General features: G+C 48.4%; 1 protein-coding gene across 2 annotated transcripts; it reads left to right on the top strand.

Moving 5' to 3' along the window:
- Nucleotides 1–699: 699 nt before the first annotated feature.
- On the top strand, nucleotides 700–5,191 carry dmrt2b (doublesex and mab-3 related transcription factor 2b). 2 transcript variants are annotated; one of them, XM_080016302.1, is made up of 3 exons: nucleotides 700–1,286; nucleotides 2,420–2,516; nucleotides 3,582–5,191. In XM_080016302.1, exons 1-3 carry the CDS (start codon nucleotides 933–935, stop codon nucleotides 4,418–4,420), a joined length of 1,290 nt encoding a protein of 429 aa, XP_079872428.1. In that variant the 5' UTR covers nucleotides 700–932; the 3' UTR covers nucleotides 4,421–5,191. The 2 variants fall into 2 exon arrangements, with proteins under 2 accessions (XP_079872428.1, XP_079872427.1); XM_080016301.1 differs by having other exon boundaries at nucleotides 2,414–2,516.
- The last annotated feature ends 5,972 nt before the right edge of the window (nucleotides 5,192–11,163 follow it).

The raw sequence follows: 11,163 nt of genomic DNA, 5'->3' as shown, positions 1-11,163 counted from the left end.
ATGATGATGACTATAATCTTGAGAGTCTCTCACTCCTTCGGAATATAACTAATTATTCTGTGATGGGATCTGGTGGAATCAACATTAGGAGAAAAAATAAACACCATTCGATTTATGAAATATTCACCAGCCGCATTCCAAATAACTATGGGTATGAGTGGTGACCTCCAGTTATTATGAAAATGTAGGCAAGCTCCCTGGCTTTCTCTTCCCACTTCCATGCAAACAAAGCGCTTCTCTCCAAGGCCTACCGCTCTCCCCGAGGTGCATTCGTAATTACACCATATTGTATCCGTCTTTGGAAAATTATACCTGTACCCCTCTCCCCCCCCCCCCCCCCCTCTTTTGGACTACCTTGCATATGTCCATTTGAAACCAATCACAATAAAAAAAATAAACATCTGGCGACCAATCATCTCGGAAATGTGCCATATTTTCCTCCATTTGCATCCAACCCCAATATGACAGTGTGTGTGTCAAATGTGGAATAGCCGGGAAGGGCAGGGAGACGTTTGACTTGTCTTAAAATGTAAAACGAGAAGGAGGTGGGCAGGGCAGGACAGGGCAGGTAGTGTAGTTGCTCCGCTGCAGAACAGGCTTTCCCCAAATATTTGCGCTTGGCTTCCGCCACGGCAGCGGCTCAGCATTGGCAGTCCTCAGCTCTTCTTGGAAAACGACGTCAGGGAGCAGCTGAGAGGCTTAAAATTTCAAAACTTTGGCGGTAGGCTCCGTAAGTTTCCACAGATCCCAGTCCCCGGTCGATCGCTGCAGGAACTGGAACTCTGGTCATGGGGAGCGGGAGACAGAAGAGAGCTGAGAGACTAGAGACCCTGATGTTTAGAACACCGTTCATCTTTCTCGCCTTGACCCCGTTACTCGCAAACTCTTTTTTTTCTCAAAGTTGGAAGCGTGGAAGGGGTTATTAGTCACAGATGTCCACTCGCTTGGAAAGAGGCCTACAGCTAGAGACGCCCACGCGACTCCACGCTCTGAAGTGCGAGCCGGACGAGGAGGTTGACGTGACGGGTCTTGACGGATGCGAGAAGAAAGGGTCCTCGTCGCCGGAGGAAGAGCGGGCCACACCGGAGCAGCAACAGCAGAAGAGGAAGATGACCCGGAGCCCTAAATGTGCCCGTTGCCGCAACCACGGCGTGGTCTCGTGTCTCAAAGGTCACAAGCGCTTCTGCCGCTGGAGGGACTGCCGCTGCGCCAACTGCCTGCTGGTGGTGGAGCGCCAGCGTGTCATGGCGGCGCAAGTGGCCCTGCGACGGCAGCAGGCGGCCGAGGTGAGGAGGGCAACCAACGCCCCAGCATCAAGACTAGAGTCTTGCATAATGTTCCCCTGCTTGGCAGTTTGAGGGCTAAACATCTTTCTGTGGTATGGTTAGGGAAATAGGGAATCCAGCATTTGATATATCGTATATTGAGATGTTATGGGAGAGTTTGTGTGTAGAGAACCACGGCACTGCTGGGGAAAATCTTTTCTTGAAGCCATTGTAGGTAAAATGAGCAATATTCAGTTAAATTAAATTAATTTTATTCAATTAGATTGGGCGATATAAATATCAAGATATTCTTATCATACTTCATATCAATAATTTGATAATATTTTGGGGATGGCTATAGGTGCTTTCATGAGATATTTACACATTTACAGAAATTCTGACCAAACAGGTGCATTGATTAGAACAGATACAACAGGTTATGAAGTTCGGTAATTGCACTGCTCTCCTGCAATTCAGTCTTGAAGACAAGATTTACTGTAACTATATGGTGACACAACGATTCCAAAACCCAACTCTCCTATCACAAATCGATATAATCGCAATATATTGGCCAACTGTATGTTGACCTATCTAAAGCAAACCGACTAAATATTCTATCTCGATAAGATAAGATTTTATTGATCGCTGGAGGGAAATTAAGGATTTTTATTTGCATTAATTTTTTTTATTGCGATTAGGATTATTGTCCAGTTACAGAAGGATAATGTTTGTTTAAATCATGACACATAATAGCCTACAAAACATAAACAAAATCCAATAAAAAGCTAAAACTTGTGTCATTCTTGTAAACGGGTGTGTCAAGACGTGACATATAAATCATTTCCTCACACTCACAGGTCTTCCTTGATATTCATATAATAAAAATGCCCTGAACTCACTCTTCTCCATCCCGATTCACCCACTCACCAGGGCGTAAAACGTGCATGACTATATGACTGTATGACTATGAAGAAAACGTCCTTAACTTTTGAACAACTCATGAACAACTTAACATTTTAACATCTCATGAACAACTCATGAACAACTTAACATTTTAACATCTCATGAACAACTCATGAACAACTTAACATTTTAACATCTCATGAACAACTCATGAACAACTTAACATTTTAACATTTCCTCTCGAGGGTAAGCGAGGGGCCAGGTGTGCGGGGCCCCTGCGCAGGCCGGCGTATCAGCGATACGGCAGAGCGCCCGAGCCCGGCTCCACGGCCAAGAGCGTCCTGCAGGGTAACACCTTCATTTCTTCCACTTTCTAGCCATTTCTTTTCTCCTATTTTCATTTTTTTGGAGGAAAGGGCTGATATGTTAAGCACCGTCAAGTTCTGTCAGTACGGATGAAGTGAAATCCACTTTGGTCCAACTTTAAATTTTGTCTCGGTTTTGGCCCTAATAATGCTTTTTTGGGCAAGTCAGGCTGAGCGAGTGTGACAGGATCAGGCAATTCAAAGCTCCGTGAAACCAGTATTATTTTGAGACGTGATCCACCCAGATGGCAGCTCCTAACGAACGCTGCCTGTTTTTCTGCAAATTCATGTCCAAAACGAGCTAGCGGCATGTTGCCAACGTTACGTTTTTATTACACAGAAATTTGTAAGTTATCAATTTCAGAAGCAAGCAATTCCACTGTCTCTGTGCAGTTGTAAGTCTATGGGGCCTGGTTCTGATTTTCCTTCATTTATTTGTTTCTGCTCAAGTAATTAAAATTATGCAAATAAGGAAGGAGGAAATCACCACGGTGAGGGAAAACATTTTTGGGACGAGCGATGCCTTGCACAGGCTCACACATTCATACGCATATTCACTCACACAGAGCACTTAGAAGAAGAAAAGAAATATCCCTCCCTGTTTGAGACCCACTCATATGCATAATTACAAATTTATCTCAACTGTGTTGAAAAGGGCCTACTTTAGTGTCATTAGCTGAAACAGTAATAATTCTTAATGTGTTTCTAAGCAACCTGATATAAATACCACAGTATTATTGGAAATTGTCTTTTTTCTCACCAGCCCTTTAGATAACATAGTGCACATATCCAAATACCTAAATTGTATTTCTTGTAACCCCTGCTGTACAGTTGATCCTCCTAGTTTTCGAACTAAGATTTATAAATTCAAACGCTTAAAAATTATATAATTGACATATCAAAGTCAACCACCCCCCCGCCCCCAAATAAACAAATTAAAATATTCATACAAGTAAATGACGAATTCATTCGAAGAACTTAGTCGTTCATGAATAAGTGATATATTCAACATCAACTCGAGCAGTAAACGACTGTTTTCCTCAAACAGGGATCAAATCGACGGCGCTCACAGAGGACGACGCCACCTGCTGGCCGAAGCAGGCGCAGCGCTCCCACCACCCCCACCACCACCTCCCGCAGTGCCCCTCCATCAGCGCCCGCATGAGGAAGAGGAGGGCCTTCGCCGACAAAGAGCTGGAGAGCGTGATGCTGGAGAGGGAGCTGAGGCAGAGGGAGCTGGGGAGGAGGGGTCTCCCCTTACCTCCTCCTTTCTCCTCCGCTGCCGTCCCCGTCCTTCACCCCATAGCCATGTCACCCGTCTCCCATAAAGCCGGCCCCCACTGCTGCCCCCTCAACAAAGACCCCACAGGAACCTATGTGCCCGTGCCCAAATACAGGCCCCTGTACGACTTTGACTTCCAGCTCTACCAGGGCGAGCTGGGCCACCTCAAGGGGAGGTCTTCCTACGATCACCTGGAGCACGTCAGGGCGACCTCGGCCAGGGAGGAGGCAGAGCGGACCTGTCCAGAGCCGTTGTACTTGCCTCTCCTCTCGAACCAATGTCCTGAAAGCTACCGCCATGGCCCCTCGCCAGAGCCAAATGGACACCAATCCCTTTTAGGCCGTGCGTTGACCAAGCCGGCACTGGAGAATTTCAACGGTCTTGGCACAGTTCGGGGCGACCAGGGTGGGCAAGTGGAGGGTATCGCGCCCGGCAGGACATCAAATCCTGAGCCCCCGACGGCCAAGATGTGGTCGGCAGGCTCTCCTTCCCCTCTGGCTCGTCTTCACACGAACGACCCTGTCAAGATCCCTCACAGCGAGGCCGTCAAGGCCCCGACCGCGAGGCCATTACCTTTCTCCGTGGAGGCGCTGCTGAGGGCTTGAGAAAGCAAATGGAAACCAGCGTGGCACGGTTCCTGTTCATGCGCCGAGCAGAACACATTTTTTAAATGTCTCAAAGGCTTGTTGTGCCCCCATTGTTGAAATGTTCTGCCTCCTCTGGAAGATGTCCGATCCAACTGAATGGAATGTAAATACGTTAGAACTGTCACGACTAAATGGCTGCTTGACTTTGATTGGTCTGGTTTGCAATATTTAAAAACAAATGAGATTAAATCTTTATATATCAAGGAAATAAAAGTGTAAAAATGCAATTGTATGTGTAAGTTTTGGCCAAAAAATATTTGCAGTTTGTATTTTGTATCAGTTTTTTTTCTTCTTTCTAAAATATACCTTTCCCCTTAAAAATGTTTCTGTAGCCCTACATCTGCAGGGTGACGCCCCCCTCCCCCACCACCACCACCACCACCGACACAGTCCCACTAACCTCCCCACATCAATCATATTTTATTCTCTTTTCAAGGAATCTACATCTATAAAACACCGCTGATGCGAAGGTTAAGCACTTATTGAACTCGTGCCTGGTTCTCTTTCCATTTCAAATCAAAGGATAAATTGTGGCTTGCTGATCCGCTCCGCTCCGCTGCCATGGATCTCTGTGTCAAAACAAACTGTCGGCGCAGCTCAGAAATCCCTCCTAACCCTTTGGCAACCAAGCACCCCGCTTGGTTATTATCATCATTAAGTTATACCTCATGAACCAACGCTATTGTTCCTATGCAATCTTACTTTAATGCTATCCAGTGATCCATCATACAATAGACTTCCAGCGATGTGATAAAATAAATCTTGGGGACAAGATATCAGTTGTAAATGATTTGTGTTTTCTATTGATATACTGGTAAAGGAAAACCCATCGTACTGTTTTAGGCCTCTTTTCTTGGTTTCAGGCTTGTAGGTGAAATACCGGTCGCTTGAGGGTTAAGTCCAACGAAAACTAACAATGGAGGGAAACCCGTCGCGAAGCAGGTGGCTTGCTGCGAGAGCCAAGAGAAGCCGAACGCTCGCGAAAAGATCTCTCTCTGCAACAGCGCGGCGGAGGGAAAGGACAACAAACCACGGCAGCCCGCCACGGCGTTTTGCCTTTTTGTCAACGACGCGATGCGTTCATTATTCAATCGTCGTTTGAAGAGCTTCACCGTACGAGCACATGACAGAGATTTTGTCAGACTCCGTCATTATTATTGTATAAAAGTACGCCCACTCCCCGAGAATGCGCACTCCTCAATATTTCATGCCCCGTGTCATTTCACAGATGAAGATGGGTAATATTCGTTGAAGGGGCGGGGAGGGAGCCGGCGTTGCCTTGGCAACATTTTTCTTTATTGTACATTATGCCAAAAGCCTGATGCCGCCCAAATTTGTTTGAACGCGCATTTGATCTATATCCACTCTCTGCTTCTTTTCATTTATTTTGCCTCTCCTCTTTCCTCTCCCTCTCCCCTCTCTTGTCCTGCGCCGTAATCTGTTAGATGCAGAGGCAGATAGTTTTGACAACTCTGGACCGTGTGGCGTCAACACCGGGCGATAACACACCGCTCCATGTCTTTGTTTGTCGCTATCTGCCGGCGTCTCGGAATGCCTCCCCGACTTTTTTCCTCTTCTTCCCGCAGACAGACAAAGGGATTGGCGGGAGAGACAATGAGGTTCTTTGGCCTCAACGCAAAACAACCGCGTTTTGTTCTCCCGAGTACAGATTCTCCAGCGTTAAGCATCTTGCACACAAATGAGATTTATTGTGTTGGATAAACAGCAAACACCAATCACAAACAAAAAGGCATTTCGACTTGGAAAGAAACTGTTGTGGGCAACGAAGAATCCAAATCTTTCCCTTTCCGGCCCAAAGACAAGGAACGGCTCATTATACCATTGCATAATATTTCACAGCCGATGGGTTTCGGGGCGTTTGGGCCCGTTGTGGTAAAATGCCGTTCACATTGCATCGATTGTGCCAAGGAGGAGGGACAGATTACCCGCACCGTCCCCATCCTATTTGGAAAGGGCTGAATTGACCTCCTTGCGCCTGCCATTACTTTATTAACGTTTCCACTCCTCGGCCAAGGACAGGGGGGACGACGCGGCAACAGAGAGAGGGTGTTATTGGCTCTTTTTTGGTGGGCGGGATAGAGGGGGGGGGGTGAGGGGGGTTAGCTGACAAAGCAGTAAAGCAGGTCCAAACATGCTTCTAGATTTGTAACAGCCCTTGGTTGTTATACCCCCGCCCACCACCCCCACCCTCACCCCTCCACCATCCAGGCTCCACCCCGCCCACCCTCAATCTTTGGGTGCTCCCTGCGTTGGTTTTTCTCGCCGTGCCTCATTTCCATTTCAGCCGGATTGATTTCACCCGGTCCGGGGGTAGAGAGGCTTTGCTTTGGCCCTGACTCTGACTCCAAGGGAAAATGGCATAGGGAGAGAAAATAGATCATTGTGAGTGTGTGTGTGTGTGTGCGTGCGTGCGTGTATGTGTGTGTGTGCACCCCCGCGTGTGTGTGTGTGTGTGCGCGCGCGAGAAAGAGAGCGAGATGGTAATGTCATACAGACAACGGCTGCGAGCCAGAGCCCACAGTGTTATAAGTACACGGTACCGGCTGTATCCCGACTCAACCCAGGAGGCCTCCGCCCTGTTGTTTCAAACTCCAGGACCGTTTCCTCTGCACCTCGTGCCACCTACGGTCCCAGCGCCAGAGTCTGTATTGACACACGGACACCGCAGACCCGGCTCTGAACCTGCGGGACGCCGCGCTATTGCTAATGCTGCATAGTTTCTAGCGATCACCGAAAAAACGGGCCGCATTCGCCCTCTTATTGCCGTGATTTCCTTTTATCGCCTCTCGCTGTTGACATTAGCGTGTGAGCACAGATGTGCCAGGGAAGCAGATTCTCCTTGGAGGGGCCGGGGGCCGCCATGAAACCCCGCGCCCCCTCCGGGTGGTGTGAAGTGCCCGGGCAACGCCGGGCGCTTGTTGTGAAGCACATAGTATATCCTGTCTGTGCTCGGTCCTCCAAAAACCCCCGACCGCCCCCGACCGTCCTCCCAACCCCTTGACAGCTCATCCGAAACATTTCGTATCAAGGTTCAGGTCGGGGGGAAAACCTTTGATCCTCCTGCCAAATGACTCCGGCCTAGAACGAGGACTGAGAGAAAAGGAACATTTGTGGCGCAGCGCTGCTTCTTTTCTCCTTGGTTAACGCTAAAAAACAGGTTGTTGGCATATAAATAGTACTAATAATTTAGTAGTAGGACTCAATCTATTACAGAGCTTGGTACGCACTTAGTTGGAATGAAGCCATTTTAACAAGCTAGTTTAATATGATACATCAGTGGTACAATCCATCAGAACTGTCACGCCACCTTGGTCAAACCATAAACCCGTTGCACATTCTCGAATTCCTTGCCGTCTGTTTGCGATGGTGGTGTTGGGTCGAGGGGTCTTTCTCTTCTACCCGCTCTAGCTCTGCAGCACTTCCCATGACAGCACATCAGCAACATTTAGCGCCAGGGTTCAGGGAGAAGCTTTTGATCTCGCTGCCAGTTTCCCCTCGCTGCCCGCTGGATTTTATCGCCTCTCCCTCGCCGCCCTGCCTGCTGCTCTTTGGACTTTGGCAGCCCTGACCCAGAAGCCCCGGTGTAGAGTTACACTACAGACACACACAGCTCTGAGTGTGTGTGGCACAGCATGAGTGACCAGCTTGTCAACTACTTGGCTTGACATGTTGATCCCAGTTTAAAAAAAAAAAAAAAAAAAAAGTTTTGTTTTCGTGTTCGCCAACAATTTCAGGCTATTGACGTCAAATCAAATGCTTAATCTGGTTAAGCTCAAACATTGCACCTTTTTAGGAAAGGGAACGATTTTCTGTCAGGAAGAATATTGACCATTTCAAATGTTGAACCCCGCCCCCCTAAGTTCAAAACAACTTTTAACACATTTTTATTGCCGGCTAGATAGCACAGCACAAAGCAGGGTGATCCTCAACCACATTCAAATCCAATACACAGCCTCAGACGCTCGATGAAGGTAATCAAACATGGTCATTTGAATTGATTGATGTTGAACTTTTTTTTTCCTGCATGATGAGCAACAATTCCACGGTTTATTGGTCGTAGATGCATATACAGTGAATCTCTTGCCTGTGTTTTTTACAGGGTCTGGTCCTGGTCCTGGTTTAAAGATCTACCAAAGATCTCCAAGATCTACCAAACATATCCACTGTTCAATGTTTTTTTCCAGCACATATGCTGCTCCAGCGTGGAAACAGCACCTTAATAGAGGACAAGTGCCTGCCCTGGCCTCTGACAGAAAATTCCTTAATTGACTGTATTTGGGTTTCACGCTAACCGCGGCCACCTTTCACTTAACGGGAGACCAAACACATGAACCTCCACCCCTTTCTGAAAAAAGAGACGGCCCTGTGTGTAACCCAGTCCGCCGCGGTCGGAGTCAAAATTTCACAGCTTTAAAAACATCTTTGAAACAGGCCGGGTAGAGTTCTACACTCTCTCCTCCACAATCCACCCCCCCCACCCCCCACCCCCTCTTTCTACCGTCTGGGTTTTTCCATGGACCGCTTGATGAGCTTCCACCCCATTGCTATTCCAGCCGCTGTGGGGGAACGACCGGGTGAGGAGGCTCTCTCCGGTGCCCGCGGCTCGCAGCTGCGGGAAGATCCGGTTACCATCACATGGTGCCACTTGGCAGGGACGGAGCACTACCTCTGCAGTATTAGGACCCCGAGCAGGACCGCAGGCTCCTTTCATCACCTTCTTGATCCCGTGCTTCCCCTTCCTCGCCTCCTTTTTTCTTTTTTCGGTGTCTCACTAATTTCCCCCCCCCCAACTTACCTGGTAGTGTTTTCTTTTGGTATTACACAGTGTTAGGTGTTGCCTGTATAATGCAGAAATGCGGATGTGCGAATTCACCAGAACAAAGACGCCTCAACCAGTAATAGCTCTTTTCCACTGCCTCAAAAATCCGCTAACACCCATTAACATCTGGCTTTTGCCTTCAGTGGGAAAGGTTGCACTTGGAATTCATTCCCATGAGAAATGACTCTGCAATCGTCACAGGTATTTATTGGCTCCAGCTCCGATCGGCAGTGATGGAAACATCACACCCGGGTAGATGTGCAAATTTCCAGACGTTGGCATGTAAATAGACAGGAATATCCACGTATCATCAGATCGTTCTATATCGGGTTTAGAATCCAAAATCAAAATCAGAAGTTTTTCCCGCAAATGCCGGACCATGAGTGTGGGGACCGTGGCCCACCGGGGGGACCACAGCAGAGAACCCCCGCGCTCTGGGGGACTCCAGCACCGCCCCAAGCCGGTCTCCCAACCGGAGGAGCGTCTCTGCTCCCCGCCGCCGAAGGACCGGGACCGATGTGTGGAGAGGCGGCATCGGGGGCTGCCATACAGGCGTGGATACTCCATGCTGCTTCTACTGTGTTTTTTCCCCAATCACACTGGAACCATGATAAGCAGCAAAGAATTGAACAAACAGAGCGTCGATCCTCGCTCATGATAAGCAAAAACCCTAGCGTGACCTTTACCGCTTCGTGGACCACCCTTGACCGTTTCACCCGACAGGCTAGCAGCGAGCACACGCAAAGCGAGTTCAGGAACTTTATAGGCCGAGGGTGGCAGCAATAACACTGATAATAAAAAAATATACAGAAAAATATAAAAGGGATTGAGCCCTCCACCCTCTGTTCCGTCAGACCGGTGTTTACCCAGCTTGGTTCTGATTTTGCTCCACAGAAAGCCCTAGAAACCCACTGCGCTGATCCATCGACCGCATTCCCCGCTCCCCGGTAATCCAATCTGCCTCGGTGTTAGTCCTCCCCTGATCTGTAACCCGCCCTATGCTAACATATTGGCACCCCCTTAAGAGTGATTGATTATATCTGAGGCCATGGTCCCGTGAAAGGAACAGTCGAGCAGAATTATTGACACATAAAGTGTGTTTGAATGTCGGGCTGGGGGACCTTTAGGAATAACAACTGGACCGGGGGGTGCACATTGTGGACGAGGCAGCTTGCCGGCGAGATACGATGGCTACTTTTGGTGTGTGTGTGTGTGTGTGTGTGTGTGTGTGTGTGTGTGTGTGTGTGTGTGTGTGTGTGTGTGTGTGTGTGTGTGTGAGCGTTGTTGCTAATCTGTATATATAGCCCCTTTCCCACACAGAATCCGAAACATTGCTGGATAATAAATATTCGGCAAGGGCAGCAGGTAGTCATTCCCGCATTGGCCTCCTTTATGGAAAAGTTCCATATGGAGTCTGTTCCCACATAGATGACTGTTACAGATACAGTACATAGTGGGTTACGGTTAGTACATTATGTCTAGTCTAGATGCGATCGTTTGGACTATCTGTCGGCAACGGACGTACAATCTGAATGGGTTTGGTTCTTTTCCTGCCTCTCAGAGACCGGCACTTCAGTTTCCACCTCCCCCCCGTCTCCCCTCCGCTTCCAGACAGGTTCGGAGAGAGCCCCACGGGGATGGGGGTTTTACGTGTTGCTCATTAGACCAACCAAAGAGCAACAGGTATGCAGCCACTCTGATCCTGGCTCCTCAGGTGTGGCTGCTCAAACCACCCCATCCCCACACCACACCCACTATTTGTACTTTATTTGGATTCGGCTCCACCCCTACTTTACCTGCTTGACTCCGCTATGTTACTGCTTCCATTCCCACACACTTCTATTCACAGCCGTACCGGTGT

The sequence above is a fragment of the Zeus faber genome (genome assembly GCF_960531495.2).
Source record: "Zeus faber genome assembly, chromosome: 1".
In the NCBI taxonomy this organism is placed as follows: Eukaryota; Metazoa; Chordata; class Actinopteri; order Zeiformes; family Zeidae; genus Zeus; species Zeus faber.
This window is presented reverse-complemented; position numbering and strand designations above follow the sequence as displayed.